We start from the raw sequence: 20,015 nt of genomic DNA, 5'->3' as shown, positions 1-20,015 counted from the left end.
TCACTGAAATATATTTATTAATTGTGGTTCTTACAAAAAATATATCTTATAAAAATATAAAAGCTAAAATGTCTCTTAAAGCTCTGCCCGTTTAGTTAGTGCATACTAAATAATTTAACTTTAGCCTACTACTACAATCAATCAATCAATGTTTATTTATATAGCCCTAAATCACAAGTGTCTCAAAGGGCTGCACAAGCCACAACGACATCCTCGGTACAGAGCCCACATACGGGCAAGGAGAACTCACCCCACCATATTATTTACCAGCAACATAAAGTGAAACAGAGGCAGAGGTGTCCTGTAAGAAATAAACAGTAGTGGTGGTAGATAGACACAAAGCTTCATCAAACATCTGATCCACTGAACAAAGAGCTCCAAAAATCTTCATCCTACACTTCTCTTTAGTGAAGTAAATGTGAACAGCCGATATGGGCATCTACATCAACTATATGATTTGCCTGAGAAGCTGGACAGGACACAAAAAAAAAAAAAAAAAAATTTAATTTTTTTTTTTTTTTTTTAATTCATTTTGTTTGTTTGTTACGGCCTTAATTCTTTCGTGGCGGGCCGCCACAAATAAATGAATGTGTGGGAAACACTGTGATATTATGATATGATATCAGTTTTTCTGAAGATAGAGGTTGTCATACAAAGGTGATATCATGATATGATATCAGTTTGTCTGGTGATAGAGGTCGTCATACGAAGGTGATATCATGACATGATATCAGTTTGTCTGGTGATAGAGGTCGTCATACGAAGATGATATCATGACATGATATCAGTTTGTCTGGCGATAGAGGTTGTCATACGAAGGTGATATCATGACATGATATCAGTTTGTCTGGCGATAGAGGTCGTCATACGAAGGTGATATCATGACATTATATCAGTTTGTCTGGCGATAGAAGTCGTCATACGAAGGTGATATCAGGATATGATATCAATTTTTCCAGCGATAGAGGTTGTCATACGAAGGTGATATCATTGATATGATATCAGTTTGTCTGGCGATAGAGGTTGTTATACAAAGGTGATATCATGATATGATATCAGTTTGTCTGGTGATACTGAAGGGACTAATTGAAAATCCTTCACAGACACAGGAAGTGGCAACAAGGTCTGAAGGGGGAGGAGCTTAAGAAGGATTAGGTCAGCAGGCTGCAGCTGATGACATCATCACAAATCCACTTGGCCGTGTCCTGCTCTGGTTCTTCTTCTCTTCTCCTTCAGAGTCCACCATCAGGACTGCAGACTCCCCAGGAGCACCTTGGCCACAGTCCAGTTCTACCTGCAGGTGAGTCCACCTCTCACCTGTGCTTTAGCTGTAGTATCTACCTGCAGGTGAGTCCACCTCTCACCTGTGCTTTAGCTGTAGTATCTTTGTCTCGCCTGTTTGTACCACCTGTTAACGATGTTTCTACCACCTGTTAATGATGTTTCTACCACCTGTTAATGATGTTTCTACCACCTGTTAATGATGTTTGTACCACCTGTTAATGATGTTTGTACCACCTGTTAATGATGTTTATACCACCTGTTAATAATGTTTGTACCACCTGTTAATGATGTTTGTACCACCTGTTAATGATGTTTGTACCACCTGTTAATGATGTTTGTACCACCTGTTAACGATGTTTCTACCACCTGTTAATGATGTTTCTACCACCTGTTAATGATGTTTCTACCACCTGTTAATGATGTTTCTACCACCTGTTAATAATGTTTGTACCACCTGTTAATGATGTTTATACCACCTGTTAATGATGTTTATACCACCTGTTAATGATGTTTCTACCACCTGTTAATGATGTTTCTACCACCTGTTAATAATGTTTGTACCACCTGTTAATGATGTTTGTACCACCTGTTAATAATGTTTCTACCACCTGTTAATGATGTTTCTACCACCTGTTAACGATGTTTCTACCACCTGTTAATGATGTTTGTACCACCTGTTAATGATGTTTATACCACCTGTTAATAATGTTTGTACCACCTGTTAATGATGTTTGTACCACCTGTTAATGATGTTTGTACCACCTGTTAATGATGTTTGTACCACCTGTTAATGATGTTTATACCACCTGTTAATAATGTTTGTACCACCTGTTAATGATGTTTGTACCACCTGTTAATGATGTTTGTACCACCTGTTAATGATGTTTGTACCACCTGTTAATGATGTTTGTACCACCTGTTAATGATGTTTATACCACCTGTTAATAATGTTTGTACCACCTGTTAATGATGTTTGTACCACCTGTTAATAATGTTTGTACCACCTGTTAATGATGTTTGTACCACCTGTTAATGATGTTTGTACCACCTGTTAATAATGTTTGTACCACCTGTTAATGATGTTTGTACCACCTGTTAATGATGTTTGTACCACCTGTTAATGATGTTTGTACCACCTGTTAATGATGTTTGTACCACCTGTTAATGATGTTTGTACCACCTGTTAATGATGTTTGTACCGCCTGTTAATGATGTTTGTACCACCTGTTAATGATGTTTGTACCACCTGTTAATGATGTTTATACCACCTGTTAATGATGTTTGTACCGCCTGTTAATGATGTTTGTACCGCCTGTTAATGATGTTTGTACCGCCTGTTAATGATGTTTGTACCACCTGTTAATGATGTTTGTACCACCTGTTAATGATGTTTGTACCACCTGTTAATGATGTTTGTACCACCTGTTAATGATGTTTGTACCACCTGTTAATGATGTTTGTACCACCTGTTAATGATGTTTATACCACCTGTTAATAATGTTTGTACCACCTGTTAATGATGTTTGTACCACCTGTTAATAATGTTTGTACCACCTGTTAATGATGTTTGTACCACCTGTTAATGATGTTTGTACCACCTGTTAATAATGTTTGTACCACCTGTTAATGATGTTTGTACCACCTGTTAATGATGTTTGTACCACCTGTTAATGATGTTTGTACCACCTGTTAATGATGTTTGTACCACCTGTTAATGATGTTTGTACCACCTGTTAATGATGTTTGTACCGCCTGTTAATGATGTTTGTACCACCTGTTAATGATGTTTGTACCACCTGTTAATGATGTTTGTACCACCTGTTAATGATGTTTGTACCACCTGTTAATGATGTTTCTACCACCTGTTAATGATGTTTGTACCGCCTGTTAATGATGTTTGTACCACCTGTTAATGATGTTTGTACCACCTGTTAATGATGTTTGTACCACCTGTTAATGATGTTTGTACCACCTGTTAATGATGTTTGTACCACCTGTTAATAATGTTTGTACCGCCTGTTAATAATGTTTGTACCGCCTGTTAATAATGTTTGTACCGCATGTTAATGATGTTTGTACCGCCTGTTAATAATGTTTGTACCGCCTGTTAATGATGTTTGTACCGCCTGTTAATGATGTTTGTACCACCTGTTAATGATGTTTGTACCACCTGTTAATAATGTTTGTACCACCTGTTAATAAGGTTTGTACCGCCTGTTAATAATGTTTGTACCACCTGTTAATGATGTTTGTACCACCTGTTAATGATGTTTGTACCGCCTGTTAATAATGTTTGTACCACCTGTTAATAAGGTTTGTACCGCCTGTTAATAATGTTTGTACCGCCTGTTAATAATGTTTGTACCGCCTGTTAATAATGTTTGTACCGCCTGTTAATGATGTTTGTACCACCTGTTAATGATGTTTGTACCGCCTGTTAATGATGTTTGTACCGCCTGTTAATGATGTTTGTACCACCTGTTAATGATGTTTGTACCGCCTGTTAATGATGTTTGTACCACCTGTTAATGATGTTTGTACCACCTGTTAATGATGTTTGTACCGCCTGTTAATAATGTTTGTACCGCCTGTTAATAATGTTTGTACCACCTGTTAATGATGTTTGTACCGCCTGTTAATGATGTTTGTACCGCCTGTTAATGATGTTTGTACCACCTGTTAATGATGTTTGTACCGCCTGTTAATGATGTTTGTACCACCTGTTAATGATGTTTGTACCACCTGTTAATGATGTTTGTACCGCCTGTTAATAATGTTTGTACCGCCTGTTAATAATGTTTGTACCGCCTGTTAATGATGTTTGTACCGCCTGTTAATGATGTTTGTACCACCTGTTAATGATGTTTGTACCGCCTGTTAATAATGTTTGTACCGCCTGTTAATGATGTTTGTACCACCTGTTAATGATGTTTGTACCGCCTGTTAATGATGTTTGTACCACCTGTTAATGATGTTTGTACCGCCTGTTAATAATGTTTGTACCACCTGTTAATAATGTTTGTACCGCCTGTTAATAATGTTTGTACCGCCTGTTAATGATGTTTGTACCACCTGTTAATGATGTTTGTACCGCCTGTTAATAATGTTTGTACCACCTGTTAATAAGGTTTGTACCGCCTGTTAATAATGTTTGTACCGCCTGTTAATAATGTTTGTACCGCCTGTTAATGATGTTTGTACCACCTGTTAATGATGTTTGTACCGCCTGTTAATGATGTTTGTACCGCCTGTTAATGATGTTTGTACCACCTGTTAATGATGTTTGTACCGCCTGTTAATGATGTTTGTACCACCTGTTAATGATGTTTGTACCACCTGTTAATGATGTTTGTACCGCCTGTTAATAATGTTTGTACCGCCTGTTAATAATGTTTGTACCACCTGTTAATGATGTTTGTACCGCCTGTTAATGATGTTTGTACCGCCTGTTAATGATGTTTGTACCACCTGTTAATGATGTTTGTACCGCCTGTTAATGATGTTTGTACCACCTGTTAATGATGTTTGTACCACCTGTTAATGATGTTTGTACCGCCTGTTAATAATGTTTGTACCGCCTGTTAATAATGTTTGTACCGCCTGTTAATGATGTTTGTACCGCCTGTTAATGATGTTTGTACCACCTGTTAATGATGTTTGTACCGCCTGTTAATAATGTTTGTACCGCCTGTTAATGATGTTTGTACCACCTGTTAATGATGTTTGTACCGCCTGTTAATGATGTTTGTACCACCTGTTAATGATGTTTGTACCGCCTGTTAATAATGTTTGTACCACCTGTTAATAATGTTTGTACCGCCTGTTAATAATGTTTGTACCGCCTGTTAATGATGTTTGTACCGCCTGTTAATGATGTTTGTACCACCTGTTAATGATGTTTGTACCGCCTGTTAATGATGTTTGTACCGCCTGTTAATGATGTTTGTACCGCCTGTTAATGATGTTTCTACCACCTGTTAATGATGTTTGTACCGCCTGTTAATGATGTTTGTACCGCCTGTTAATGATGTTTGTACCACCTGTTAATGATGTTTGTACCACCTGTTAATGATGTTTGTACCGCCTGTTAATGATGTTTGTACCGCCTGTTAATGATGTTTGTACCACCTGTTAATGATGTTTGTACCACCTGTTAATGATGTTTGTACCACCTGTTAATGATGTCCCATATTAGCAGTGTTGGGACTAACGCGTTACTGTAACGCCGTTAGTTTCGGCGGTAACTAGTAATATAACGCGTTATTTTTTATATTCAGTAACTCAGTTACCGTTACTACATGATGCGTTACTTTACGTTATTTTTTGTGTAGTATCGGTTAGAAACAGAAGCGCTGCAGTGTTATTCTTCTGAATCTTCCTCTGTCACAGGCGCGTTTTGTGTGTGTGTCTGGGTGTGGGGAGGAGGGGGGGAGGGGGGCGTGTCTTCGGTTCGGCACACACGTGATCCGCGGTTTGATATATGAAACAAAAAAAAAAAGGTGTTTGCACGTTCAGTCCACACACAGCGTGGTCATGGCGAGCGGAGTAAGGGAGGAGCTTCAACGCCCCGCGCCATTTAATGGGTGTGTTTATAGGTGCAGACTCCGTTGTGCAAAACGAGGGTTTTAAACACATGCTGAACGTGCTTGAGCCACGTTACGTCATCCCGTCGCGCATCCACTTCAGCGATAAGATTGTGCCAGATCTTTATGAGCAGGAGAAGAAAAAAGTTGTTGATGAACTATCCCGAGCATCATCTGTTGCGCTCATGACAGACTGGTGGACGTCCTGGGGAACTACAAGCGCTCACTTCATCACAGCAGAAGTCTGTGATGAATGATGTATGTAGAAGACACGCCCCCTTGCGCAGGTACTGACACAAGCAGTGGAGGAATGGAAGATAAAGATATCCCAGTCACAAGTGATAATGCCAAAAATCAAATAAATGCAGTGAATGAGGCAGGACTAGGACCACAGCTAGTGAATTTGGCATCACATCTCAGTCAATAGGATGGAGCGCCTCCTTGGGAGGATCAGGAAGGAGGTTTCCTACTTCCACCCAAGCACAACAGCTGCTCATGTGCTTAAGACAAAGCAAGAAATGTTAAAGCTGCCTACTCATAAACTCATACATGATGTCCCAACGAGGTGGAACTCCACTTATGATATGTTGCAGCAGCAGGCAGCTATATACCCTGCATTGACCCGCGAGACCCTGAAGACAAATGTCAAAGACATCATCACCCTGTCTGATGATGATGATGTGAGAGTGGCAGAGGAGGTCCTCCAGGTGCTTCAACCCCTCAAAAGTGTTACATCTCTACTGAGCACTGAAACTTCACCATCTGTGTCAATGATCCTGCCACTGAAAACAAGGATTGTACAATCCATGGCTCCAAGTGTGGAAGACAGCAGCATCAGGCTTTATTTCACTATCTATGTTTCAAGGAAGACGATGTGCCTTCTTATGTTGCATTTTAACTTGTTTTTTTATTAATGGTCATTGGTCCAAGTTTAAAGAAAGGAGAAATGCCTTTTTATGTTCCACTGTTTTTCATTAATTATGTTAAAAGGAAGATAAAAATGTATGTCAAGTTGATCAACAGATTGTATTATTCTCCAGTGCAATAACAGTACTGAAATGAAGGCTAAAAGGCCATTAATGGGAGCTTTAAAAAAAAGAAGTAACTAAATAGTTACATTTCACAGTAACACATTACTTTTTGGTGTAAGTAACTGAGTTAGTAACTGAGTTACTTTTGAAATAAAGTAACTAGTAACTGTAACTAGTTACTGGTTTTCAGTAACTAACCCAACACTGCATATTAGTCCACCAAGTGATGCTAACGTTATGCTAACAGCAGCTGTTCTTCACCTTAATCCAATGGTGTAACTCCACTGACCCCAATAACGTGTGTGGGTGTGTCACAGCCGTCGTCATGCCAACCGTCAAGGGCAAGAAGAAAAGGCCCAAGAAGGAGGCAAATGAAGGGGAGGAGCCTGGTGAAGGTGAGAGTGGGCGGGGCTTCCTGTCTGCCCTCACCATGTTGTCCTTTGTGTCCCAGCAGTGGACGAGCAGACGCTGACCCCTGACCTTCTGGAGGCGGCGCCGCAGAAGAAGAGGAGGAAGAAGAGGAGCTCTACGATTGGTCGCTTTTGCTGACTGGGTTGCAAAAGTCTTGGGACAGCAACAAGTGTCCCAAGACTTTTGATGATATTGTTGCTTGATTGTTGTTGGTTTTTACTCCTTCCTGCCTCCTCAGACCAGGAAGACACGCCCAACGGCAACACCACCATGGACCAGGACCAGGACCAGGACCAGGGTGCCATGGCCAGGAAGACCAGAAGGAAAAGGTCTGTTTATTGTTATTCACCTTCTGATACCACACCCACATTCAGCCCATACGATACCAGCAGCAATCATACGTACTTGTATTATTTAGTAGTGTGAACAACAATGGTAGTTATGATAACTTATTATTTGTCATTATTATCTATATTATTATTTAGTAGTGTGAACAACAATGGTAGTTATGATAACTTATTATTGTCATTATTATCTATATTATTATTTAGTAGTGTGAATGTTATAAAGGTGATGAAGTAAATCATATCACACACAAGTAAACCCTCTGCAGGACTGCTTGTATCGCACACGATGGGCCGCTGATACAGAAACCTCCCCGTGGTGCAGCCTGGGAAACGCTGACTGGTACAATCTGATATCGCTATCTGATTATTATCACCAGTAGGCCAATATCTGCATACTTACCTGAGCAATCTATTGGTTAAAGATGCCGCAGAGACACTTTGGCCCCTTGGGACCTGCGCTGTCAATCACCTCAATCTACATTGAAGGCTTCTCCAGATGCTAGGCAGACACACTAGTGACAGTGGTGAAGCGCTTCCACTTGGTGTGCATGCAGGAAACTCACATTGGCCCCGCCCTGCCTGGAATGAAGCTGGTGGCAGAGATCTGTCACAGACAGTATGGATCAGCCATATTCAGCAGACCAAACCTCACGATGGAAGAGGTCTGCACCTACACCACCGAAGGGCAAATGGAAACCATCACAGTTGCCCTCCCAAATGTCTCTGTCACATCAATGTACACCCCCCCCCCCCCACCCCCAAAGCCCATTCTACAATACCGAACTGCCAGTCAGATGCAAGAGGAAATTCCAGATTAGCATTGGGGACTTCAATGCCCACAGCACATCGTGGGGCTATAACGAGAACAACCAAGATGGAGATGCAGTCGAAGCCTGGCTTGAGTCGAAACATCTGACCCTGATCCATGTCGCCAAACTGCCAAAATCCTTCCATAGCGCCAGATGGAAACAAGGATATAACCCAGACCTTGTCTGTGTGAGCAGTGAACTAGCATCCAGAGCAGTGAAAGAGGTCCTGGACGCCATCCCCCACTCAGAACACCGACCCATCACCCTAACCATCTGATCCGTTCTCCAAGCAACAACCGTCCCCTTCCGTAGAAAGTTCAACCTCCGGAAGGCTGACTGGCCTTCATACCAACAGGAGATCGAAGATTCAATCCCCAGCATCCCTCCACATCCCAACAGCTATACCACGTTTACAGACCTGCTGAAAAGGTCACCCAGACGACACATCCCAAGAGGAAGCCAGACCCAGTACATCCCCGGGTTATAAAACATCTATTGACCTACTCCAAGCCTATCACGCGGCATAACACGAGGACCCTTTTTCCTCCACCACCACAGAACTCCGAGAGATCCTACTAAACAACGTTTGGGAAGATCGCAGGCAAGTCTGGAAGGAGCTGATAGAAAATACCAACATGACCAACAACAGCAGGAAGGTGTGGGCCACGATTCGCTGCCTTGGCGCAGACCACATCACCCACAATTACAACAGTAACAGCAAATTCGGTTGCAGCCCAGCTGGTGTTAAATGGGCGCAGCCAAGCTCGCCGCAGACCCACAGGAGAATACCGCCAGACAGCAGTACCAGACCACCCACAACCAGCAAGTGCTCTTACCAAACCCTTCGATCCAGAACAACTTGAAACAGCACTGTGCTCGCTGACACCCGGTAAAGCAGCAGGAATTGACGACGTATGGCGGAAATGATTTAGCACCTGGGACCAAAAGCAAAGATCTGGCTCCTAGGAATGCTGAACTCATGCATAGCAAAGAAAACCACCCCACCCGTATGGAGAAAAGCCTTGACTGTCGCTATCCCCAAACCCGTAAAGGACCCATCATCACCAAAGAGCTACAGACCTATTTCCCTCCTCTGCATAACCTACAAGCTACACTATATTGCCAAAAGTATTTGGCCACCCATCCAAATGATGAGAATCACCAAAGCCAATGTCAACACCCGCAATAACATCCTGCGCAAACTGGTCAACTCAAAATGGGGCGCTGATCAACCAACCATCCGTACAACAGCCCTAGCCCTGTTCTTCTCCACAGCCGAGTACGCCTGCTCAAGCTGGAGCCGCTCCCACCATACCAAACTGGTAGATACGGCCCTCAACGACACCTGCCGCTTCATCTCGGGCTGCATAAAGTCAACGTCAGTCCCGTGCCTCTATGCACTTGCCTGACTGAACCCACCCCAGCAGCTGTGTCCTGCGCCACATATCGGCAGAATGACATCTGAGATTGCAAAGGACTTGAAGAATAAGAAGAAAATCGCACATGATATCACACACAAGTAAAAACGCTGCAGGACTGCTTGTATCACACATGATATCACACACAAGTAAAAACGCTGCAGTACTGCTTGTATCACACATGATATCACACACAAGTAAAAACGCTGCAGGACTGCTTGTATCTCACATGATATCACACACAAGTAAACACGCTGCAGGACTGCTTGTATCACACATGATATCACACACAAGTAAACACGCTGCAGGACTGCTTGTATCACACATGATATCACACACAAGTAAAAACGCTGCAGGACTGCTTGTATCACACATGATATCACACACAAGTAAAAACGCTGCAGGACTGCTTGTATCACACATGATATCACACACAAGTAAACACGCTGCAGGACTGCTTGTATCACACATGATATCACACACAAGTAAACACGCTGCAAGACTGCTTGTATCACACATGATATCACACACAAGTAAACACGCTGCAGGACTGCTTGTATCACACATGATATCACACACAAGTAAACATGCTGCAGGACTGCTTGTATCGCACATGATATCACACACAAGTAAACATGCTGCAGGACTGCTTCTTTCGCACATGATATCACACATATGTAAACACTCTACTTGTATCGCATGTGATATCACACATAAGTAAACACTTTACTTGTATTGCACATGATATCACACATGCCAGCACTTGTTTTGATGATATCACTTCCCAGTATGATACCTAACTGAAAGTTGTTGCAGGAAGGTGAAGTCATCAGATCATTGCACCAACAACCTCCATGATGATGTCATCATGGGCACACCCCAACACTCCTCCCCCCATGGACACGCCCCCCATGGACACGCCCCCAGAATCTTTGTGGAGAGGAGCAGTAAGTGTGAACTATGACCTCTTTGACCTCTAAGGTGCACGTGTCTCTAGGTTGTCTTTGTATGAACTATGACCTCTTTGACCTCTAAGGTGCATGTCTCTAGGTTGTCTTTGTATGAACTATGACCTCCTTGACCTCTAAGGTGCATGTGTCTCTAGGTTGTCTTTGTATGAACTATGACCTCCTTGACCTCTAAGGTGCATGTCTCTAGGTTGTCTTTGTATGAACTATGACCTCCTTGACCTCTAAGGTGCATGTGTCTCTAGGTTGTCTTTGTATGAACTATGACCTCCTTGACCTCTAAGGTGCATGTGTCTCTAGGTTGTCTTTGTATGAACTATGACCTCCTTGACCTCTAAGGTGCATGTCTCTAGGTTGTCTTTGTATGAACTATGACCTCCTTGACCTCTAAGGTGCATGTGTCTCTAGGTTGTCTTTGTATGAACTATGACCTCCTTGACCTCTAAGGTGCATGTCTCTAGGTTGTCTTTGTATGAACTATGACCTCCTTGACCTCTAAGGTGCACGTGTCTCTAGGTTGTCTTTGTATGAACTATGACCTCTTTGACCTCTAAGGTGCATGTCTCTAGGTTGTCTTTGTATGAACTATGACCTCCTTGACCTCTAAGGTGCATGTGTCTCTAGGTTGTCTTTGTATGAACTATGACCTCCTTGACCTCTAAGGTGCATGTCTCTAGGTTGTCTTTGTATGAACTATGACCTCCTTGACCTCTAAGGTGCACGTGTCTCTAGGTTGTCTTTGTATGAACTATGACCTCTTTGACCTCGAAGGTGCACGTGTCTCTAGGTTGTCTTTGTATGAACTATGACCTCCTTGACCTCTAAGGTGCACGTGTCTCTAGGTTGTCTTTGTATGAACTATGACCTCCTTGACCTCTAAGGTGCACGTGTCTCTAGGTTGTCTTTGTATGAACTATGACCTCCTTGACCTCTAAGGTGCACGTGTCTCTAGGTTGTCTTTGTATGAACTATGACCTCCTTGACCTCTAAGGTGCATGTGTCTCTAGGTTGTCTTTGTATGAACTATGACCTCCTTGACCTCTAAGGTGCATGTGTCTCTAGGTTGTCTTTGTATGAACTATGACCTCCTTGACCTCTAAGGTGCATGTTTCTAGGTTGTCTTTGTATGAACTATGACCTCCTTGACCTCTAAGGTGCACGTGTCTCTAGGTTGTCTTTGTATGAACTATGACCTCCTTGACCTCTAAGGTGCACGTGTCTCTAGGTTGTCTTTGTATGAACTATGACCTCCTTGACCTCTAAGGTGCACGTGTCCCTAGGTTGTCTTTGTATGAACTATGACCTCCTTGACCTCTAAGGTGCATGTGTCTCTAGGTTGTCTTTGTATGAACTATGACCTCCTTGACCTCTAAGGTGCATGTCTCTAGGTTGTCTTTGTATGAACTATGACCTCCTTGACCTCTAAGGTGCACGTGTCTCTAGGTTGTCTTTGTATGAACTATGACCTCCTTGACCTCTAAGGTGCACGTGTCTCTAGGTTGTCTTTGTATGAACTATGACCTCCTTGACCTCTAAGGTGCACGTGTCTCTAGGTTGTCTTTGTATGAACTATGACCTCCTTGACCTCTAAGGTGCACGTGTCCCTAGGTTGTCTTTGTATGAACTATGACCTCCTTGACCTCTAAGGTGCACGTGTCTCTAGGTTGTCTTTGTATGAACTATGACCTCCTTGACCTCTAAGGTGCACGTGTCTCTAGGTTGTCTTTGTATGAACTATGACCTCTTTGACCTCTAAGGTGCACGTGTCTCTAGGTTGTCTTTGTATGAACTATGACCTCCTTGACCTCTAAGGTGCACGTATCTCTAGGTTGTCTTTGTATGAACTATGACCTCCTTGACCTCTAAGGTGCATGTGTCTCTAGGTTGTCTTTGTATGAACTATGACCTCCTTGACCTCTAAGGTGCACGTGTCTCTAGGTTGTCTTTGTATGAACTATGACCTCCTTGACCTCTAAGGTGCATGTCTCTAGGTTGTCTTTGTATGAACTATGACCTCCTTGACCTCTAAGGTGCACGTGTCTCTAGGTTGTCTTTGTATGAACTATGACCTCCTTGACCTCTAAGGTGCACGTGTCTCTAGGTTGTCTTTGTATGAACTATGACCTCCTTGACCTCTAAGGTGCACGTGTCCCTAGGTTGTCTTTGTATGAACTATGACCTCCTTGACCTCTAAGGTGCACGTGTCTCTAGGTTGTCTTTGTATGAACTATGACCTCCTTGACCTCTAAGGTGCACGTGTCTCTAGGTTGTCTTTGTATGAACTATGACCTCCTTGACCTCTAAGGTGCATGTGTCTCTAGGTTGTCTTTGTATGAACTATGACCTCCTTGACCTCTAAGGTGCATGTTTCTAGGTTGTCTTTGTATGAACTATGACCTCCTTGACCTCTAAGGTGCACGTGTCTCTAGGTTGTCTTTGTATGAACTATGACCTCCTTGACCTCTAAGGTGCATGTCTCTAGGTTGTCTTTGTATGAACTATGACCTCCTTGACCTCTAAGGTGCATGTCTCTAGGTTGTCTTTGTATGAACTATGACCTCCTTGACCTCTAAGGTGCATGTCTCTAGGTTGTCTTTGTATGAACTATGACCTCCTTGACCTCTAAGGTGTACGTGTCTCTAGGTTGTCTTTGTATGAACTATGACCTCCTTGACCTCTAAGGTGCACGTGTCTCTAGGTTGTCTTTGTATGAACTATGACCTCCTTGACCTCTAAGGTGCATGTGTCTCTAGGTTGTCTTTGTATGAACTATGACCTCCTTGACCTCTAAGGTGCACGTGTCTCTAGGTTGTCTTTGTATGAACTATGACCTCCTTGACCTCTAAGGTGCATGTGTCTCTAGGTTGTCTTTGTATGAACTATGACCTCCTTGACCTCTAAGGTGCACGTGTCTCTAGGTTGTCTTTGTATGAACTATGACCTCCTTGACCTCTAAGGTGCATGTGTCTCTAGGTTGTCTTTGTATGAACTATGACCTCCTTGACCTCTAAGGTGCATGTTTCTAGGTTGTCTTTGTATGAACTATGACCTCCTTGACCTCTAAGGTGCATGTCTCTAGGTTGTCTTTGTATGAACTATGACCTCCTTGACCTCTAAGGTGCATGTCTCTAGGTTGTCTTTGTATGAACTATGACCTCCTTGACCTCTAAGGTGCACGTGTTTCTAGGTTGTCTTTGTATGAACTATGACCTCCTTGACCTCTAAGGTGCACGTGTTTCTAGGTTGTCTTTGTATGAACTATGACCTCCTTGACCTCTAAGGTGCACGTGTTTCTAGGTTGTCTTTGTATGAACTATGACCTCCTTGACCTCTATGGTGCACGTGTCTCTAGGTTGTCTTTGTATGAACTATGACCTCCTTGACCTCTAAGGTGCACGTGTCTCTAGGTTGTCTTTGTATGAACTATGACCTCCTTGACCTCTAAGGTGCATGTCTCTAGGTTGTCTTTGTATGAACTATGACCTCCTTGACCTCTAAGGTGCACGTCTCTAGGTTGTCTTTGTATGAACTATGACCTCCTTGACCTCTAAGGTGCACGTGTCTCTAGGTTGTCTTTGTATGAACTATGACCTCCTTGACCTCTAAGGTGCACGTGTCTCTAGGTTGTCTTTGTATGAACTATGACCTCCTTGACCTCTAAGGTGCATGTGTCTCTAGGTTGTCTTTGTATGAACTATGACCTCCTTGACCTCTAAGGTGCATGTCTCTAGGTTGTCTTTGTATGAACTATGACCTCCTTGACCTCTAAGGTGCATGTCTCTAGGTTGTCTTTGTATGAACTATGACCTCCTTGACCTCTAAGGTGCACGTGTCTCTAGGTTGTCTTTGTATGAACTATGACCTCCTTGACCTCTAAGGTGCACGTGTCTCTAGGTTGTCTTTGTATGAACTATGACCTCCTTGACCTCTAAGGTGCATGTCTCTAGGTTGTCTTTGTATGAACTATGACCTCCTTGACCTCTATGGTGCACGTGTCTCTAGGTTGTCTTTGTATGAACTATGACCTCCTTGACCTCTAAGGTGCACGTGTCTCTAGGTTGTCTTTGTATGAACTATGACCTCCTTGACCTCTAAGGTGCATGTCTCTAGGTTGTCTTTGTATGAACTATGACCTCCTTGACCTCTAAGGTGCACGTCTCTAGGTTGTCTTTGTATGAACTATGACCTCCTTGACCTCTAAGGTGCACGTGTCTCTAGGTTGTCTTTGTATGAACTATGACCTCCTTGACCTCTAAGGTGCACGTGTCTCTAGGTTGTCTTTGTATGAACTATGACCTCCTTGACCTCTAAGGTGCACGTGTCTCTAGGTTGTCTTTGTATGAACTATGACCTCCTTGACCTCTAAGGTGCATGTCTCTAGGTTGTCTTTGTATGAACTATGACCTCCTTGACCTCTAAGGTGCATGTCTCTAGGTTGTCTTTGTATGAACTATGACCTCCTTGACCTCTAAGGTGCATGTCTCTAGGTTGTCTTTGTATGAACTATGACCTCCTTGAACTCTAAGGTGCACGTGTCTCTAGGTTGTCTTTGTATGAACTATGACCTCCTTGACCTCTAAGGTGCATGTGTCTCTAGGTTGTCTTTGTATGAACTATGACCTCCTTGACCTCTAAGGTGCACGTGTCTCTAGGTTGTCTTTGTATGAACTATGACCTCCTTGACCTCTAAGGTGCATGTCTCTAGGTTGTCTTTGTATGAACTATGACCTCCTTGACCTCTAAGGTGCATGTGTCTCTAGGTTGTCTTTGTATGAACTATGACCTCCTTGACCTCTAAGGTGCATGTCTCTAGGTTGTCTTTGTATGAACTATGACCTCCTTGACCTCTAAGGTGCATGTCTCTAGGTTGTCTTTGTATGAACTATGACCTCCTTGACCTCTAAGGTGCACGTGTCTCTAGGTTGTCTTTGTATGAACTATGACCTCCTTGACCTCTAAGGTGCATGTCTCTAGGTTGTCTTTGTATGAACTATGACCTCCTTGACCTCTAAGGTGCATGTGTCTCTAGGTTGTCTTTGTATGAACTATGACCTCCTTGACCTCTAAGGTGCATGTGTCTCTAGGTTGTCTTTGTATGAACTATGACCTCCTTGACCTCTAAGGTGCATGTGTCTCTAGGTTGTCTTTGTATGAACTATGACCTCCTTGACCTCTAAGGTGCATGTGTCTCTAGGTTGTCTTTGTATGAACTATGACCTCCTTGACCTCTAAGGTGCATGTGTCTCTAGGTTGTCTTTGTATGAACTATGACCTCCTTGACCTCTAAGGTGCACGTGTCTCTAGGTTGTCTTTGTATGAACTATGACCTCCTTGACCTCTAAGGTGCATGTCTCTAGGTTGTCTTTGTATGAACTATGACCTCCTTGACCTCTAAGGTGCATGTGTCTCTAGGTTGTCTTTGTATGAACTATGACCTCCTTGACCTCTAAGGTGCATGTCTCTAGGTTGTCTTTGTATGAACTATGACCTCCTTGACCTCTAAGGTGCATGTCTCTAGGTTGTCTTTGTATGAACTATGACCTCCTTGACCTCTAAGGTGCACGTGTCTCTAGGTTGTCTTTGTATGAACTATGACCTCCTTGACCTCTAAGGTGCATGTGTCTCTAGGTTGTCTTTGTATGAACTATGACCTCCTTGACCTCTAAGGTGCATGTGTCTCTAGGTTGTCTTTGTATGAACTATGACCTCCTTGACCTCTAAGGTGCACGTGTCTCTAGGTTGTCTTTGTATGAACTATGACCTCCTTGACCTCTAAGGTGCACGTGTCTCTAGGTTGTCTTTGTATGAACTATGACCTCCTTGACCTCTAAGGTGCATGTGTCTCTAGGTTGTCTTTGTATGAACTATGACCTCCTTGACCTCTAAGGTGCACGTGTCTCTAGGTTGTCTTTGTATGAACTATGACCTCCTTGACCTCTAAGGTGCACGTGTCTCTAGGTTGTCTTTGTATGAACTATGACCTCCTTGACCTCTAAGGTGCATGTGTCTCTAGGTTGTCTTTGTATGAACTATGACCTCCTTGACCTCTAAGGTGCATGTTTCTAGGTTGTCTTTGTATGAACTATGACCTCCTTGACCTCTAAGGTGCATGTGTCTCTAGGTTGTCTTTGTATGAACTATGACCTCCTTGACCTCTAAGGTGCATGTCTCTAGGTTGTCTTTGTATGAACTATGACCTCCTTGACCTCTAAGGTGCATGTGTCTCTAGGTTGTCTTTGTATGAACTATGACCTCCTTGACCTCTAAGGTGCATGTCTCTAGGTTGTCTTTGTATGAACTATGACCTCCTTGACCTCTAAGGTGCACGTGTCTCTAGGTTGTCTTTGTATGAACTATGACCTCCTTGACCTCTAAGGTGCATGTCTCTAGGTTGTCTTTGTATGAACTATGACCTCCTTGACCTCTAAGGTGCATGTGTCTCTAGGTTGTCTTTGTATGAACTATGACCTCCTTGACCTCTAAGGTGCATGTGTCTCTAGGTTGTCTTTGTATGAACTATGACCTCCTTGACCTCTAAGGTGCATGTGTCTCTAGGTTGTCTTTGTATGAACTATGACCTCCTTGACCTCTAAGGTGCATGTGTCTCTAGGTTGTCTTTGTATGAACTATGACCTCCTTGACCTCTAAGGTGCATGTGTCTCTAGGTTGTCTTTGTATGAACTATGACCTCCTTGACCTCTAAGGTGCACGTGTCTCTAGGTTGTCTTTGTATGAACTATGACCTCCTTGACCTCTAAGGTGCATGTCTCTAGGTTGTCTTTGTATGAACTATGACCTCCTTGACCTCTAAGGTGCATGTGTCTCTAGGTTGTCTTTGTATGAACTATGACCTCCTTGACCTCTAAGGTGCATGTCTCTAGGTTGTCTTTGTATGAACTATGACCTCCTTGACCTCTAAGGTGCATGTCTCTAGGTTGTCTTTGTATGAACTATGACCTCCTTGACCTCTAAGGTGCACGTGTCTCTAGGTTGTCTTTGTATGAACTATGACCTCCTTGACCTCTAAGGTGCATGTGTCTCTAGGTTGTCTTTGTATGAACTATGACCTCCTTGACCTCTAAGGTGCATGTGTCTCTAGGTTGTCTTTGTATGAACTATGACCTCCTTGACCTCTAAGGTGCACGTGTCTCTAGGTTGTCTTTGTATGAACTATGACCTCCTTGACCTCTAAGGTGCACGTGTCTCTAGGTTGTCTTTGTATGAACTATGACCTCCTTGACCTCTAAGGTGCATGTGTCTCTAGGTTGTCTTTGTATGAACTATGACCTCCTTGACCTCTAAGGTGCACGTGTCTCTAGGTTGTCTTTGTATGAACTATGACCTCCTTGACCTCTAAGGTGCACGTGTCTCTAGGTTGTCTTTGTATGAACTATGACCTCCTTGACCTCTAAGGTGCATGTGTCTCTAGGTTGTCTTTGTATGAACTATGACCTCCTTGACCTCTAAGGTGCATGTTTCTAGGTTGTCTTTGTATGAACTATGACCTCCTTGACCTCTAAGGTGCATGTGTCTCTAGGTTGTCTTTGTATGAACTATGACCTCCTTGACCTCTAAGGTGCATGTCTCTAGGTTGTCTTTGTATGAACTATGACCTCCTTGACCTCTAAGGTGCATGTGTCTCTAGGTTGTCTTTGTATGAACTATGACCTCCTTGACCTCTAAGGTGCATGTCTCTAGGTTGTCTTTGTATGAACTATGACCTCCTTGACCTCTAAGGTGCACGTGTCTCTAGGTTGTCTTTGTATGAACTATGACCTCCTTGACCTCTAAGGTGCATGTCTCTAGGTTGTCTTTGTATGAACTATGACCTCCTTGACCTCTAAGGTGCATGTGTCTCTAGGTTGTCTTTGTATGAACTATGACCTCCTTGACCTCTAAGGTGCATGTCTCTAGGTTGTCTTTGTATGAACTATGACCTCCTTGACCTCTAAGGTGCACGTGTTTCTAGGTTGTCTTTGTATGAACTATGACCTCCTTGACCTCTAAGGTGCACGTGTTTCTAGGTTGTCTTTGTATGAACTATGACCTCCTTGACCTCTAAGGTGCACGTGTTTCTAGGTTGTCTTTGTATGAACTATGACCTCCTTGACCTCTATGGTGCACGTGTCTCTAGGTTGTCTTTGTATGAACTATGACCTCCTTGACCTCTAAGGTGCACGTGTCTCTAGGTTGTCTTTGTATGAACTATGACCTCCTTGACCTCTAAGGTGCATGTCTCTAGGTTGTCTTTGTATGAACTATGACCTCCTTGACCTCTAAGGTGCACGTCTCTAGGTTGTCTTTGTATGAACTATGACCTCCTTGACCTCTAAGGTGCACGTGTCTCTAGGTTGTCTTTGTATGAACTATGACCTCCTTGACCTCTAAGGTGCACGTGTCTCTAGGTTGTCTTTGTATGAACTATGACCTCCTTGACCTCTAAGGTGCATGTGTCTCTAGGTTGTCTTTGTATGAACTATGACCTCCTTGACCTCTAAGGTGCATGTCTCTAGGTTGTCTTTGTATGAACTATGACCTCCTTGACCTCTAAGGTGCATGTCTCTAGGTTGTCTTTGTATGAACTATGACCTCCTTGACCTCTAAGGTGCATGTCTCTAGGTTGTCTTTGTATGAACTATGACCTCCTTGACCTCTAAGGTGCATGTCTCTAGGTTGTCTTTGTATGAACTATGACCTCCTTGACCTCTAAGGTGCATGTCTCTAGGTTGTCTTTGTATGAACTATGACCTCCTTGACCTCTAAGGTGCATGTGTCTCTAGGTTGTCTTTGTATGAACTATGACCTCCTTGACCTCTAAGGTGCACGTGTTTCTAGGTTGTCTTTGTATGAACTATGACCTCCTTGACCTCTAAGGTGCACGTGTTTCTAGGTTGTCTTTGTATGAACTATGACCTCCTTGACCTCTATGGTGCACGTGTCTCTAGGTTGTCTTTGTATGAACTATGACCTCCTTGACCTCTAAGGTGCACGTGTCTCTAGGTTGTCTTTGTATGAACTATGACCTCCTTGACCTCTAAGGTGCATGTCTCTAGGTTGTCTTTGTATGAACTATGACCTCCTTGACCTCTAAGGTGCACGTCTCTAGGTTGTCTTTGTATGAACTATGACCTCCTTGACCTCTAAGGTGCACGTGTCTCTAGGTT

At 43.0% G+C, this 20,015-nt stretch overlaps 1 protein-coding gene across 1 annotated transcript in view; it reads left to right on the top strand.

Moving 5' to 3' along the window:
- Positions 1-1,158: 1,158 nt before the first annotated feature.
- The window catches only part of LOC133663117 (transmembrane protein 237A-like), a 33,263-nt gene continuing 14,406 nt past the window's right edge, over positions 1,159-20,015 (top strand). The window contains exons 1-5 of the mRNA XM_062067349.1: positions 1,159-1,300; positions 7,216-7,293; positions 7,350-7,433; positions 7,548-7,638; positions 10,700-10,830. Of these exons, the coding sequence (XP_061923333.1) occupies positions 1,174-1,300; positions 7,216-7,293; positions 7,350-7,433; positions 7,548-7,638; positions 10,700-10,830 (511 nt within the window). The 5' untranslated portion in view covers positions 1,159-1,173. The remainder of the gene's footprint in view (positions 1,301-7,215; positions 7,294-7,349; positions 7,434-7,547; positions 7,639-10,699; positions 10,831-20,015) is intronic.

This window comes from Entelurus aequoreus, linkage group LG13, assembly GCF_033978785.1.
Source record: "Entelurus aequoreus isolate RoL-2023_Sb linkage group LG13, RoL_Eaeq_v1.1, whole genome shotgun sequence".
Lineage (NCBI taxonomy): Eukaryota > Metazoa > Chordata > Actinopteri > Syngnathiformes > Syngnathidae > Entelurus > Entelurus aequoreus.
The sequence above is the reverse complement of the archived record's forward strand: the minus strand, read 5'-3'. Positions and strand labels throughout refer to the sequence as shown.